The sequence below is a fragment of the Haplochromis burtoni genome, unplaced genomic scaffold (genome assembly GCF_018398535.1).
Source record: "Haplochromis burtoni strain Fernald_Lab_line unplaced genomic scaffold, NCSU_Asbu1 Contig_561, whole genome shotgun sequence".
Classification (NCBI taxonomy): domain Eukaryota; kingdom Metazoa; phylum Chordata; class Actinopteri; order Cichliformes; family Cichlidae; genus Haplochromis; species Haplochromis burtoni.
Genome location: NW_024582922.1, coordinates 109619 through 126096, shown reverse-complemented (window position 1 = coordinate 126096; position 16478 = coordinate 109619). Strand labels below are relative to the sequence as shown.

General features: G+C 39.4%; 2 protein-coding genes and 3 non-coding genes across 5 annotated transcripts; 1 reads left to right on the top strand and 4 right to left on the bottom strand.

Annotated features, from left to right (window-relative positions):
* Positions 1-332: 332 nt before the first annotated feature.
* Positions 333-12379, top strand: aimp1b (aminoacyl tRNA synthetase complex interacting multifunctional protein 1b). The gene is made up of 7 exons (XM_005950351.2): positions 333-482; positions 6491-6585; positions 6773-6886; positions 9309-9494; positions 9580-9779; positions 10116-10287; positions 12110-12379. Exons 1-7 carry the CDS (start codon positions 451-453, stop codon positions 12274-12276), a joined length of 966 nt encoding a protein of 321 aa, XP_005950413.1. The 5' UTR covers positions 333-450; the 3' UTR covers positions 12277-12379.
* On the bottom strand, positions 5239-5310 carry trnat-cgu. The gene has a single exon. It is a non-coding gene; the product is annotated as a tRNA-Thr (tRNA).
* On the bottom strand, positions 7498-7569 carry trnat-cgu. The gene has a single exon. It is a non-coding gene; the product is annotated as a tRNA-Thr (tRNA).
* trnat-cgu lies at positions 8548-8619 on the bottom strand. Its single transcript has one exon. It is a non-coding gene; the product is annotated as a tRNA-Thr (tRNA).
* A 78-nt stretch (positions 12380-12457) lies between the features above and the next one.
* LOC102299998 (GTPase IMAP family member GIMD1) lies at positions 12458-15436 on the bottom strand. Its single transcript, XM_042214422.1, has 4 exons — positions 14776-15436; positions 13928-14093; positions 12963-13219; positions 12458-12839 (listed from the first exon to the last, which is right to left on the bottom strand). Exons 2-4 carry the CDS (start codon positions 14091-14093, stop codon positions 12567-12569), a joined length of 696 nt encoding a protein of 231 aa, XP_042070356.1. The 5' UTR covers positions 14776-15436; the 3' UTR covers positions 12458-12566.
* Between the last annotated feature and the right edge of the window lie 1042 nt (positions 15437-16478).

Here is a 16478-nt window from a genome sequence, read left to right as displayed (position 1 = left end):
ACAGATGCAAATTGACCCAGAAGGGTTCATACCCTTTTCACACATTCATACGTCGATGTATATTGTAATAACATTGTTATTGTGAATTTTTTTATTGTGAGCCACAACAACCTTGTGACAGCCATGCTTTATATTTAAATGTGTAGTTGAAATTGTGACAAAACACACATTTTTACAATTCATAATCTTCAAAGTCAGTGTGTCTGAGATCAACATCAGACATGAAAACACCTGAAGTGTTTCAAAACTGTACAGTACTTGCCTGTAAATGTAACCTCCAGTCATTTCTTCCTCTCGGGTCTTGTGGGATTTAAATAGGGAGGTGTTTGACCTTTCACCTCCAGCTGGAGATGGAAGCTGACAGCTGACACACAGCATATCAGAGGCGAACACACACTCTCGGTGAGCTTCTGTCTGTGAGCGGCTGGCTGACCAACAACATCCTGCAGCATGGACAACACCGACAACCTGTTTCACCCCAGGTACGAACACCTGAGTGACTTTTAATCCTCCGCAAATCCTCACTTTGCTCTGTAGGCAGTTGCAAACATGGATCTGTGAGTGGAAATGTAAAGGCTGAATCTGTATAATCTATTTGTAAAGCTGCTGAGGAACTGTCATATACTAAACATGAAACTGTTCTGTATATGGCATGTTTAACATTTTTCTTTGAACTGGGAGTATAAAAAGTTTGGGCTGTTAGGGTCTTTTTAAAACCTCATCATTGTCTTGCTGTTTAATATTTAAAATTCTTCCATGGTATTCAGCTCTTTTCCCTTTAAAAGATGCAGAAATTTGTTTTCCTTTCACGTCTTTCCTTCTCCATTATTTTGTTGGATTAAATAGGAGCGTTGTCATGTGTGAGTGTGTGGTGTGCCATTCGGTGATATTTTTAGCGGCAGGCCTCGCTGCAGCTGTTGTGTCTCTCTGCATGTCAGCTGTTCAGTAGCTGCTGTATGTGTTTGGTGGTCATGAAATTGAATCTGTCGAGTCTATTTGTGTTTATGGACATTAATTGTAGTTTTCCAGTTTCAAAAAGACACTCATTGTGGTGCAAGGTGCTGTTTTCAGAGGTCCTTTCACACGTCAGTTATTTTTACGCCTATGCTGATATTGGTCAGGCCCCCCTTTTCTCACCAAAACAGATCTGAGCCATCAGAGTGTGGACACAGGATCTCTGTGGGTGTTTTTGTGTAGGTGGATCCTTAATGAAGTTTTCTTTGGTCCATTTATGGAATTATATTAATGTAAAAATGTCATATGACTTTATGTCATAGCAAAAACATAATTCGAGCAAATAATTTCATTTCACGGGCGCAATTAAATTCCTCACAAGGTAGAACTCAGCAGCCATGTCACCAGCGAAGCCATCGCACATGTGAAAGTGTTTGCTTTGCACATGCTGCTACAGTTTTACGCTCTTGCAGGTATCTCTGCACTTGGAGAGAAATCCTGCAGAGCCCAAAGTAAAGTGATTTTTCATTTTGATGGACACTTCAGGTTACTGATTTAAACTGAGTTACACTATGACAGCGCTGTTTTAAACAGTTTAGAATTTGAAAACTAAAGTTTGCTGAATTAATCATTAAAGGTCTGCTGAGCAGCAGTGGAAATACTGGCAACTGTCACTGGATTATTTAACACTGGAGGAATATTTAAACCACAGGATTCTGAGGTGAGTTCTGAAGCCTCTGCAGTGCTGTCCCATTAATGTGTTTTACAGTATTACATAGCTCCTATGATTTAAAAAAATGAAAAAACAAAACATAACAAAAAGAAAACTCATAACGAGGACCTGCAAAGGAAGTGTGCATCAGAATCTGGCAATCATATGTTTGACCAAAATACAAATATTTAAACCTGGCAACAAGAAGTTGCTCTGTCTGCAGCAAAAACATGTAACTGCACAAACATGACTGGAAGGGACTTGTTCAAAATGGGCCCTTGAATTCTACATTTTTTAAGATGTTTCTCAGTGTTAAAATGAAGCTTGGTGATAAACCAGTACATCCACAGCTGCACAATAGAAATACAAGCAGCTGTGGGTACACTATCATACTGCACTTTCAAAATGTGAATAAATCCTCAAAACTGATGTGTAGCACATATTCCCTCTTTCATGTTGATTTTTTTATTTATTCATAAATAAAACAATTATATAAAATTCATTATGAAACCAAATCCCATGTAAAAGAATTAAATTAATATAAAATATAAGCCAACTAGTCTTTTTATGGATCTGATATCCTAGTCTATTAGGATTTGTGAGTAAATAAATATAAAAACGTGTCAAACAGAAAATAAAAGTGGGTTGTTGAATATAATTGGTGAAATAAAATGATTTGCTCAGATTATGTTTTTGCTTGCGTATTTATTATGACATTAATATAATTCCATATTTTTGATATAACTATGAAGTTAAATTCAGATAGGTAACCTAGCAACCTTTGTGATGGTGAGAGAAAATGGCAGCAAACTCTGTGTTTGTTTAAGAGGAACCGGGCGACACGAGGAGACAGGAACCTAATAACAAAAGGCAAGCCATTTATTAAGGCAAAAGACGAAGGTACATAATAAGAGAAACCAAAACAAATAGCTAATCTAAACTAGGAAAAACTAAACTAAGAGCAAAGCAAAGGGACAGTGCAAAAAAACTAGGGACCGGGGACACAGGGGTAGACAAACAGACAACCTGACAATGAACAAAGGAAGACCAAGGACTTAAATGCACAGAAGGGCAAACACAGCTGATACAAATGAACATGACACCGAAGGGAAAGCAAAACGAAACACACTGAACGTGGACCATGAGACATTTAAAAACTGCAGGGTTTGGCTTCGTTTTCAAGTTGCAGCTTGGCTATAACTGTCACCAAATAAGCACAAGAGCAGAACTTCCTCTGATTTTAATGTAGACATTGTTACAGCACTCATTTCTTCCCTGCAGTCACAAGCACAAATGCCACCTCTCTTTCATCAGTTATCATATAATTAACCAGATTACCTCACTGGTTTACAAAGACTTTTGCTGCTGGCATGTTTCTTTTTACTTGCTTCTTTATCACTTACAATAACAGTAGCTGTTAAAGGGGATATTTGCTTTAATACTACAGAGATAAATGTGTCGGTGACATTGGAGTGTGTTTGAGTATGTAAATGCTGACCGCGCCACAGTGGAGAGCTCCGTCAGGCGTTTTTACATCTATCTTTATGCAAAAAGTCTGGCTTCTCTGAGCTATTTTTTTCTCCACAGATAATATCTGTGTAAACTTACCTGACAGCTTTTTCTGTGCTTTAATGTCTTAAATCAAAATCAATTCAATTTATTTATATAGCACTTTTCACAGGATAAAAACCACAAAGTGCTTCACAGTAATATAAAAACGGAAATACATAAAATATATCAATAATCAAACATACAGCACAAATCTAATTAAAAGCCAATCTAAATAAATGAGTCTTAAGCTGCTTTTTAAAAGAATAAATACAATCAAGGCAACATAATGATGGAGTCAGGACCAAGATTTTAAAATGAATGAGTTAAGCTGCTGACACACTCACACTGACCTCTCGCCTGTCACTCAGACTCTTTGCACCTTTCTGGCCTTTTGCTTCAGCTGAAGCTCTTTTTTGTGATATGAGTTCCCCATAAATAACATTAATGATATAGATTCGTGAACAACATGAAAATGAGCTTGCAGATGTGTAGAAAATGCAGGAAGGCTTATTTTGAAATGTCTCTTGCTCTTCTCTTAACAATTGCCAGATTCCTTTTAACCTCTTTTGCCTTAAACTCTAAAAGCCAAAAAACATGTTTCAGATTTTCAGCCCACTGCATATGCAAACCCTTCAAAGTTATAAAATGAAAACTAAACATGCAAATTCAAAATTTTTTACAAATCAATGTTAGAGTGAGCAGTGTACTTAAGCATCCTCTTGTGTGAGAAACCAACCCGCAGCTTCTCAAAATTTCCCAAATGTGCCAGAATATTAAAGTGCACAATGTCCCAGAGCAAGGACCAAGTACCTTTATCTTTATCATTTAGACTTTTATGGCATTGAGTTGCCAAAGAAAGCAAATTAAGCGTGAAATATTCAAATCATATGAGCCTTTTTAAATTCATAGAGGATGTTTAGGTCCCATATAAACACAATTCATTTACATTTGAAAGAACAGTAAAAATAAGTTTCTCCTGAGCTCAAATTACACAAACGAGCAAGATTTCTGGATATATTTGAATAAAACTATTCATAATGCAGAGGTGGGCAGTGAGTTTGATGTCTGGCATCAAACAGGAAGTGTTGTGTGGTGACTCATTTCAGTTTTGATCCAAAAAGCCCACAAAAAACAACCTGTCTTTGATTAACTCTGACATCTCACAATGTGTGTTTATGTGCTCCCCTTAGGCAAAGACAAACCCTTCACTTCCCCTCCTGTAAGATGTCATCTATATAAACATTTCATCAGCACATTGGTGACATCATCTCCTGTTTGTCAATCATTAAGTAGTTAAGCTACATGGAGGTTTACCACTCTGTACTTTGGACCCTTTTGGGTTCTCTGCACCCCACAAGAGACACTACAAGGACAGAATCTTTGGACTACCCTCCAGGAGCTTTTGCGGCATCCCTAAATCTATGAATATACTGTAACAGCTTTGCTGCTATCCACTCTTCTGAGGATCTTTCCTGTTCATCTTTGTTGCATTAATGAAGGCCCACTTAAGAAAACCACATCTTTTAAACGCTCGTATAATGTGTATGTGTGTGTGTCCTTCTGTTTCAGAGGGAGCGTGCTCTGTCTGATAGTGTAAGTTCCCGATAACCCAACTTTTGTGTTGCAGTTGGTTGTGAGAATCAGTGGTCAGGTTCTGGCCTCTGTGTGGATTTCACCGTTGAAGTTTCCATCCTCTGCGATGAGCCCAGCAATGGGAATCTGTTTTGCTTCAAAATGCTAGCATCTCATTTTTTTTGTTCAACTAACAGGAAGCACTACACTTAAATGTCCCATTGAAGACTGTGGGACATTTATGTACTGCCAACACTGACTTTCTTATAGAATTTTCTTTCCAGAGACATTTAGTAAACAGAATTTCAGTCAAATCCTGCAGTTGTTTAAACTGGTAATGAGTTTAATGCCAACTCCAATCGATTCCAGTAGGTAGACAGTATATACATGCAAATACAGCAGATTGACAAGGTCCTTGAAGCATTCAATCTTATTAGATACGAGGCATAAGGCATGAATGGGATTTGAACCCATGATCTTTGGTTTACGAGACCAACGCCTTACCACTTGGCCATCATGCCATGTGTTTCTTTGCAGTTCTTACCATTCATCTCCATTCCAGTCAGTTCCAAGATGAAAACAAATATTCACAACCTCTTGGACAGCTAATGTATTGAGATTTCTCTTTACTGGAACAAAGGAGTAAATGCCCCAAACACAATGGCATTAGTGAAGTCACTACGAGGTGTGGCTCGGGATTTTTCTTCCCTGTAATGTTGCCTATAATGAGTTTATTATTGTCTGCTAATCTGGTCCTAAGTAGATATAGGCTTGATTTAATCCTACAATCAGAATATATATATATATATATTTAAAAGAAAATACTAACAGGAAAACACACTGAAGGGCTGAAGGGCCAAAGTCAGCAGATGGAGCTGATTTTGGCCCTTCAGCATGAGTGTTGCGTTACCAGTCCTGTTTATCATTAAGGTGAAAACCTAGAAATTTGTATGTGTCAACCACCTCAATGTCCAAGCCATAGATGTTCACCAGTGTGATGGGTGGTGGGTTTCTCTGGAAGTCAACCACCATGTCTTTCATCTTACTGGTGTTGATGTGCAGGTTGTTCACATCTGATGACCCATACACGTTAAATCATTTCCCTCAGACAGACATCCAATGATGGCTGTTTCATTAGAGAACTTCTGGAGGTGACAGTTAGCGGTTTGTGTCTCAAGTCCAGTGGAACTGAGAGAGGACCATTCCCTGATGCGGCCCTGTGGTTCATAGCATCACCTCAGACACATAACTCACGCACTGCAATCTGTTGGTGTGGTAATCGATAGTCTATGTAGTCAGATGGACTCCAGCTTTCCAGCTTCTTACTCAGCGGTGCAGGTTGAATTGTATTGAAGGAACTCAAGAAATTGAAAAACATGACTCTCACAGTCCTTCCACTGCTTTTGAGTTAAAACCACAGGCCTGAAGTGGTTAGCCTCCCTGGGAGCCCAGTCTTTGGCACTGGAAACAACAACAATGGTAACTAAATAACAACTGGTGCATCTGGAATGTTTACAAGGACCATCAATTGATGTTCTGAACCACTTATCTAGTTAATGGTTGCAGAAGAATCTATCCCAATTGCGCATGTCTCTTTTATATAACCTGCATGACATTTCATTGTACCTGAGAAAATGAAATCCGACTACTCCTCCAGATCAGCATCAGTAATTATTTTTGTGTGTCTGTTTTGTTTGTCAGTCTGGAGGCTGCTGTCATGAAGTTGGATCCAGAGGATGGGGAGCAGATCATAGACTACTTTAAAACCCACGCTCTGCTGACCAGAGAGAAAGCTCGTAAGACAGAAGAGCAGAGTTTGTTTATTATTCAGTTATCCATCAGCCAAATGATAGAGTTAATCACCAACTCTGAAGCCATTGTAATTTTGTAAATGAAGGACTAATAATCAATTGAAGACTTAGGTATCAAGAGGTAATGAACCCACTGTGGGTGTGATAAAACCTTCTTATTCGTGTGTTTCAGTCCTGCAGGCATCTGTCAGAGAGCAAAAAAAGCTGCTGGTGGAAAATGCCAAACTCAAGAAGGACATTGAACAGCTGAAAACTCAGCTGCAGGATAAACAGAGGAGACGTGCCGGTACATACACTTTTCATACTGCCGTGCACCATAATAGATTGACATTGAAACCGTGACAGGTCAAAAATTGCAGTTTTGTCTGTGACATGTGGTGACTTTCACAGAAAAGCAAGGAAAGTGTCTCATTAAATCTACAATTAGTTAAAGTAAAATAGAGTTATTGTTTTCAAGTAGACATGTTATATCACTTGACATCGGCTGTAGTCAATGTCAAATCCAGAGCAAGCTCAACTATACAGTAAAGGCATCAATGGGGCTTGAAACCACAATCTTTGGTTTAAAAGACAAAAGATTTGTGGTCTTACTACTTGGCAGCCATGCTATGTTTACACTACTTCATTTTCATGGCCACCACTTTCTTTGGAAATGGAACCTTCCTTCCCACCTAAACTTTCCAGTTTAGGGCGGGCGTGTGTATACTATCCTAAATCCTTGGTGTGGGTTAAATAGGGCTAAGAAACAGATTTCACTCTTTGTAAGTCTAACTTAGTCGAATGGTTTTTGTATTACAAGTTTCATTGACTACTATATTTGGGTAAGAAACTGGGGTAGTGTATCATCACGGACACATCGGTCAGTAAACATTCAGTATTGTTATAAACTCTCACTAAAGGCATGAATGGGGATTGAACCCATGATCTTTGGTTTACGAGACCAACGCCTTACTACTTGGCCACCATGCCTGCTTTGGGAATGAGGAGGAGAAAATGCATCATCTATCCAGCCACTACCCCTTCTCGGGTGCCTTGTCAGTTAAGTTTAGTACAGTTGGATTTTAATGCTTAAACTCTGTCACTAGGAGCACATGGAGATATTACGTGGATTAAATCACTACCTGGACCAATACTTGTCTTCGAGTATGGTTAGATTACTTTCTGAGCCATGTTTTCTGTTATTAACTGTCAATAACACATTCGTTGGTGCCTTTCCTTCCTCAAGAATTCTAACTATAAGATTACTTTCTGCAACACAGAGACAGTAGTCTCTGAACATCACCAAGTGACTTTAAACATTGGTGATGCCTAACAGAGGTTTTTATTTGCAGCAAAGCTTAAAAACTATGAAACAATCAAGACAGCAACTTTGGTAACTTAAGTAATGCCTTGTGATGTGGCATATAGCATGCAACACCTCAAGGAAGCACTAAGGGCATGGATGGGGATTGAACCCATTCTACTTGGTATAAGACACCAACGCCTTACCACTTGGCTACCACACCTGGATGAAGCACACTGTTGTTTACTCCAACTTTGACCCCATTACCTGGTTGCTGCAGCAGAAATTAATATACATTAGAACAGCAAACAAACACCGTGCCTTTGAAATCACTTTTCTATGTTTTTGGATATTCTACTATTTTGCCTGAGTGGTGGAACTTCAAGTTCTTCTCCTGCTTATTCCATCTGGTTCTAGCTTTACTGCGTTTTCCATTCAGAGACAATCTTCTGCACACCTTGGTTGCAAAGATTTTGGAAATTCTGATGTCAAAGACAAAAACTGTTTACTTTGCCGATTCAAGAAAGCTCCATTGAAGAAGACTAGAAAGTCACATTAGGTTGTAGAGGACATCATAGGATATATCATTACTACCAGTGAAACTTTAGCATCAATGTGACATTAACAATACAAGACACTAAACATGGAAGACCTCCTTTGTAGGAAGGCATGGATGGGGATTGAACCCATGATTTTTGGTTTACGAGACCAACGCCTTACCACTTGGCCACCATGCCACTGTTGTCACACTCTTTTGTCATACTTAAGGGTGTTGTCAGACATGGTCCATGTTTATTGTAGACAGTTGACAGGAATTTGTCTTAGTGTGGTCACATATACAACAGATCACATCCAAAAACAAAGAATAAAGCACGTCATCATGCAGAATACAAGAATACAACTAACATATTAAGAAAATAGAAATACTGCAATATATCAGGGTACAGAATCTGTACCCTGATTATTACCCAACTGAGCATTTCACTTGTTGAAGACTAAACTTTGGAAAGAAAGGTCAGAAAGGTCCTTAAACAAACAGCAACTGAAAGCTGCTGCAGTAAAGGTCTGGCAGAGCATTAAAAAGTTGGAAAAGCAACTTCTTGCAATGTCAATAATTTCAAGACTTGCCAGCAAAGGGTTTTCAAACAATAATTAGAAATGAACATTGTATTTTCACTTATTTAATTTCTCCATTTACTTCTGAGCCCCTGAAATGAAGGGATTGTGTTGAAAATACTTTACTGCCTCATATTTTCATGCAATCCTTTCGTTCAACCCTTTGAATTCAAGGTGAAAGTCTCCACTTCAGCTGCATCTGAGTGGTTTCATTTAAAATTGAATGTAGTAATATATAGAACCAACATTAGCAAAGAAAGTTGTCTTTGCATTTATTTGCTGATGAGGCACTGCCATGTCTTTCTTTCAGCTAAAAGTTTGCTCCCTACGGCTCCGCCTCCACAGACCCCTAACCTTACCTCTACTACAGCTGCCAATCAACCGTCTTCACCTGCTGGTGCAACAGGTGCTTTTCAGGTCAATCCTCTTCCTTCTTCCTCCTCCTCACATGAGCGGAGAGACAAACACAGCAGGAGGAGGAGAGGAGAGAGGAAAGGTGAGAGTAGAGTGAAAGACAAAGTCAAATAAAATGAGATAGCAAAAAATATAAATAAAATTACCTACTCTCTTTGTCTACTCAGCTCGTTCAACCTCGGACCTTCTTTCCCTGGGGATGGAGTCACAGGTTGACGTGTCACGACTTGACCTGAGGGTGGGACGAATCCTCAGCGCCCGCGTCCACCCGCTGGCCGAAGCCATGATTGTGCAGGAGGTGGACATGGGAGAAAACAGCTCCCGGACGGTGGTTAGTAAGGTGGGACAGGAAGCAAAACCTGAGGAGGTAATGTGACTTTATACTGAAAACTATCATCAACTTTGTTATTGCTTTAAATAGGCTATATACAGTATACTAAATGAAAATACGATATTAATGAAAAATATTATTGTTATTATTTTACATTTACATTTTTTGTCAGAGTACTGAAATTTTTTTCCAGTAAGTATATTGATGACATTTTAATTTTTTAAATTAATATTGTTTTTTTAAAAAAATATTATTACTTAATAAAAATTATAAATGTATAATTTGCCCTTAACATATACTGCTTAGCATTTCGAGTATTTTTTACTTTTCTACTAAATAACTTCTATTTAAATAGTTTCTTTCTCTCTGTAGCTTCAGGGCTCCTTAGCTGTGTTGCTATGCAACGTCAAGGCCTGTAAGCTGAAGGGCGTGGTCTCCCAGGCCCGCCTCCTCTGCTGCTGCATCTCGGATGACTGTGTTGAACTGTTAGTCCCGCCCACAGGCTCCACCCCAGGAGACAGGGTCACTTTTCTCAACTACCCTGGTAACAATGTAGCATTAAAATATATGAACACAGTGACTGAGTTAAGCAGAGTTTTAAAAGCAGTTTATAGAAGTGATTGTAACTCAGATTAAACAGGCGCAGGGCAATCGTGGCTCAAGAGTTGGCATTTTGTCTTGTAATCGGAAGGTTGCCGGTTCGAGCCCCAGCTTGGACAGTCTCGGTCTTTGTGTCCTTGGGCAAGACACTTCACCCACTGCCTACTGGTGATGCCCAGAGGGGCCGATGGTGTGATATGGCAGCTTCGCTTCTGTCAGTCTGCCCCAGGGCAGCTGTGGCTACAGCTATAGCTTGCCTCCACCAGTGTGTGAATGAATAATAGAAGTGTACAGTGCTTTGAGCTTCTCGAAAAGCGCTATATAAATGCAATCCATTATTATTTATTTCTCTGCCGACAGTTTTTAAAGCTTAAACTGACTAAAGATTCTGATACCATCTTCTCAAGCATGAATATAAAGAAGAAAATGCTGCTGAAATTGATCAATTTGTTTTTAAATTAGACTTAGTTTTTCCATAATGTCTTTTGCGGGTAAATCAGCAGGTACTTTCGGTAAATAGTGCAGGGGTCTCAAACTCCAGTCCTCAAGGGCCATTGTCCTGCAACTTTTCCATGTGTCCCTGCTGCAACACACTTGCATGCTGAGGTGGCAGTTCAGCCATTTGATTCTAGTTACAGCAGCTCATGAGTGAATAAACATGGTGCAATAAAAGTACTTTTAGCTTTCTTACAACAAGCCTCATTTGCACATACATTCATGTAAAAAAATTTTTTCTCCCTAACCCAACATTCAAACGCTGGTGGACATATGAGGGTTCAGTATAATGCTAAGAATACTTTGATATCTAGAACAGAAGCCAGGGATCTAACCACCGACCTTCTGATTAGCAAGTGACTTGCATCATATCATTTTAAAAAGTTATTGTCTAAAAATGTTAAAAATAAAGTAAACATCAATGTCCACAAGTTTCTATACTTTTCTGACCCAAAGAAGCAAAGCAATAACAAGTATAACTGAAAAAATCACTGGAAGCTGCCACTCAGCAAAGAATTCAACCAATCATTCGAAAGTGGGCTTAAAGAGAAAGGAGTTAAAGTAGGTTGTGTCAGACAGAGGATCCATCCATCCATTCGCTTCCACTTATCCTTCTCAGGGTCGCGGGGAGCACTGGAGCCTATCCCAGCTGTCATAGGGCGAGAGGCGGGGTACACCCTGGACAGGTCGCCAGTCTGTCGCAGGGCTAGCACACAGGGACAGACAACCATTCACACTCACATTCACTCGCACATTCACACATTCAGAAAGAGGATGCATAACCATAATAGAGATTTATAGTAATGTATCTGGAGAGCTAGAAATAATTGATTGACATGATCTTTTTTCACTTTATTCCTTATGTGAATTAAAAGAAATCAAATCATTTGACTCTTCGTGAATGACTGAAGACATAAAAGATGTACTTTAATTCATCTTGATGCAAATTTCTAAAATATGTTATAAACCAAAGAATATAGACACAGATTAAATTTTTTGGGCTCTGGTGTAACAACGACACAGATTTGCATCTTACTACTAAACATTAACAAAGTAATGATCATTTTCAGGACGGGAAGAAATCCAATCATGTCGTTGTCAGTTAAAACCTTGATAGTTAGTTGCAAGAAGCCATAGTTTGTTGTGCCTGTGAATAAAATACATTTGTTAAATTAAAAAGTAGGAGATAAAGTCCATGTTTTGTATCTGCACCACAAAAACATTTGGGTTTTTTTCACTTTCCTTCACTGTCTTTCTCTTCCCGTGTTCAGGTGAGCCGGACAAGGAGCTGCAGTCCAAGGAGAAAGTTTGGGAGCTTCTCCAGCCGGACCTGCAGGTCGATGGCAGGGGCGTGGCCAATTACAAAGGATGTAGCTTTGAGGTGAAAGGCAAGGGGCTGTGCCGGGCCCCCTCCCTCACCAACTGCATCATCAGATAGAAGTTTGTGTAACTGTGAAAATCCTGTGCAGCACTGCGGTACATGCTTACTGTGACTAAGCACCTGTTTCTTCAGGTGTTTTGTAAATGAAGAGTTTAACAAACTTGTCACTGTGTGGTGTCAGTGGTCTCTGTTCAAACACAAAGCAGTTAAAGCAATACCGAACACTTTAAGTGAATAATAAAGCAGCCATAAGAAAGAAATACATAATTTCTTTCCACAAATAACTTTATGTGATAAGAAGCTGACTTCAGATTTAAAGATTAACCAAATAAAGGCCCCGCATGGTGTCAGACAGAGGTCCTGATGGTCAGAGCCCTGTGATGGTTCTTGGCTGAGAGGCAAAGAATTTGGTCTCTGAGTGGTCGCCCTCTGACTGACGACCAATCACTGGTGTTATCTAGGAACCAGACCCCGCCCCTTATTTCCCCAGCCAGATTTCTGAGCCAGCCAGTAAAGGGCTGGGCGAGGTAGGCTGAAGGCTGAAGCCCCGTCTCTCTCAGGTGGTCAGAATGCGTGAGGATAAGTATGGAATGCTGATGCCATTCTGGACCAAGGAGCTTCTGAAGGCCAAAATACAAACACAGAAAACAAGCACAGTTAGCAGATGCAGACAATGCTGTTAAAAATAACACAAGATGACCATGAGCTCAGGGGCCTGATATCCGAGTCACAGAGCGCAGTACCTCTGCATGCTGCTGCAGGTGTTTGCCTTCGTGCGGCAGGTCGGCTCTCACAACGATGCCGAGCACATGCACGCCTTCAGGGCAGAGTTGGTGGATGCTCAGTGGGTCAGGCACTCCAGGAGGCGTGTCAACAATTCTCAGCATCATGTCAGTCTCCACCCCCTGTCTTCTGAAAAAGCGTGGAAAAGTGCGCCAGAGGAGGCGACACTCAGTGGTCACACCTGAGATGCTTCTTCCTGTTTGGAATTCGTCTCCACCTGTCAGATGCAAAAATCTGTAGTATTTTTTTTCATCCTTAGCAAATCACGTTTAGTGATTTTACATGATTAAGTTAATTTATCATTGTGTATGTGCTATAAGGAGAAAGGTGATTCTAAATAGAGCTTGTCCATAATTTTACATTTCTTATGTTCATCATATTTCTTAAATGAACAAGAACCAACTTTCAGGGCTTAAAAAATTAAACCTGCAGTTTCTCTAATGTCCACTTGAGGCTGATTTCAAAAGAGTGTCAGTTTCCAAAGGCTCCCATGTTAAAATGTTAACTTTACAGCAGAAACAAATGTTTTTACAGCCTGATACAAAGAACAATTTTGGTTTCTATTTTTCCTTTTTATACTATGTTTCCAGTTAAAGGCACTGGCGCTAGGGACATGGCCTCTTTGCCTGCAAGGTTGACTCTGAAACAGGTGGCTAACTGAAGTGTCTGAACTGTGAAATACTGTAGCTTTCTTGTGTGGCAAAGCCCATTCAAGGAGTTTGTGCTTCAGTTCTGGTATACCAGTCTGCACCAGCATTGCACCTGTACAGGACACTGGATCTAAACAAACAAGCATGGGTGTGGCCAAACTTCAAAATATGGAGTCCAGACTCAGTGGCAATTTGGGAAATGTTTCTATGGATACACCATCAAAAGAGACATAAAGCAAAATGTATTTAAAAGAAAGTTCTGTAGAAGGACTGACCAAGAAGAGCATTCCCCACAGAGCTCCTCCCACTCTGAGGGCCGCCTAGCAAAACCACGTTCAAGACCAGCACGTCCCTTTTGCCATCACCATGATGATTAACCCACCTGTTGAGGAAATCAAAGAGGCTGTTTCCAGGTTGACCGTGTTCAGCTTTGAGAGCCATCTGAAAAAACAAAGTCTTCTGAATACACGTCTCACAGTGTTTAATATAAAAGTCACACAGTGTTTAACACTGATTATTGTTTATTTCTAAAGACTTTTCTCATTCAATGTCATATTGTGAGATTTGATATAAATACTTTACAACCTCATACAAATATCAGGTATTAAATCAACAGATTTTAAGCTTTTTTGTTTAATTTCATAGTGTTAGATGCAACACACAAAGGTTAAAGGCAGGGCGAGAGCTTTGTTATACAACACGAACAAATAAAATACATTTCAAAAAGAGATTTTATGTAAAACTTTTATTCCTATTTAATCTCATTATAATAGGCTGGATGGTTTCTTGATAAAACAATAACAACACATACATTAAGTTTATAGGTACATAAATATTTCTGGCTTTCTTCGAGCTTTGCACCTGTCAGTACTCAGCTAAGGTCAGGACTGAGTAGTATCCCAGACCGATCCAGTTTGCATCCAACAGAAGTCGAAGGACAAACGGGTGGAGCTATAAAATTCATTAGTCAAAGTTTTATTGAGACATTATTTTATTCTAATTATAAAAAAAACCTCATTACACTAACTAACCTTTAAGAAACAGGTCTCATAGGGTCATGAACAGTAATATTTTCTTTAACTTAAAGGCTTTGAAGCTGTAGTTAAACAAAAGTGAGTCTTACCTGCTTTACTTTACCAGGAGAGGCAAAAGGTTCAAGGACTGCATATGCTCGATATGGGAGGTTGAATGTGTATTTACGGGAGTGGTTACTGGTTAAACTATAACTTGCCGGTCCTATCTGTGCCTTGCTGCAGTTTTATTGGGTCATAAAAGCAACAAACATCCGTGCAATTCCTGACACTGATGTTCCCTGTGTTACCTGTTGTGATTAAATCTTCTGTCAGCTTGCATCAACTAAAACCAACAGGCAAACAGAATTCATGACTTGTAAATAATGAAGCAGGTTTTAAGGGAAATCATCTACTCTCAGTTTTTCCTGAAAAAGTCAAATGAAAAGACATTTTATGACAGACTGCAGCTCATTGATAATACATCGCTCATTCATCACTGATTTACAATTTGTTCACGGTAATTGGAATTACAGTGAACCTCCGTATAGTTACTGTAATGTAGATTTAAAGTATTTAACTATTTAACTTAGCTTACTATAATGTTGTAAAATGGTACTTACACTGTAAACACCTGCAAATTACAGTATAATGGTGCAATTCGTTACATGTATTATTTTTATGTCTTTAGACTGAAAAGTACTCACGGTGTGTTGCCATCAGTGTTGGGTAAGTTACTTTAAATTAGTAACTTAGTTACATTACTAGTTACTTCTATCAAAAGTAACTCAGTTACTTCAAGTTACTCGTTACTTTCAAAGTAACTAGTTACTAGGGAAAGTAACTTTGGTTTTACTCAGAATTCTCTTGTTAATGTGTTGCTTCCGTAACTGGATACCCAGCAAGATTGCCAGTCTTCTAGCTTGCTTACTTGCCACAAGTGCACTGTGCCACCTACCAATAGAAAGGAAAAAATAATGTGCACATTTCCACGAGAGAAATCCCACGCCTGATTCTATCCTAGCCTGCTTTTTACATCCAACACAAAAACTGCAGTCGTGGTGCTTTCGATTGTACTCAGAACTCGGAAATTCTGCCTTCTGAATAGGAAGATGTAGGTAACACCAGACTGCAGATGAGCTGCATACAGGGCTGGACTGGGACAAAAAAATCGTCCCGGGCATTTTGACTAGAGACCGGCCCACCATTATAGGAAAAATCATAAAGCCTTTGAATGAAAATAAACACTGTTGTGACAGTGATGTACACTGTTCTGATGGTATATATGCATCAATCTATCAATCGTTTGTTGTAAGACTCAGATAATTATTTTTTAAAAGTGAGACATTTTAAATGAGAATAAGAAAGTATTTCCTTGTGCCCCCCTTTCCCTTTTAATGCCCTACATGGACCCCTGGCAACACTTTGCTAGACCCGCCCCTGCACAGTTACCAGCTGTCAGCTGCTTAGAAAAGGATCCTGGTGTTATTTGTCTCTCAGAAACAGTTCATAACTTCCCTTCAACTCATTCATGTCACCTAAAAGGTAAACCTGTTTCTCCATCACCTGTTCAGCTCTGATGATCCAGTAAGGACATCTCCTGGTTTCATCTTCATGTTTCCCTCTCACCAGATAACCAAACCATATCATGACCAGCAGCTTTACAGCTGTGGCTCCAGCAAACATCAGCTGATACTAGAAATTAATATTAAATAAATTCTAACAACAGCTGATCAAGCTTAAACGTGCTGCTGTTGTTTAGCGCGACATCCGCTGGTTTCCTCTTTCGGCGCAAAGTGAGCGATAAACAAACAAG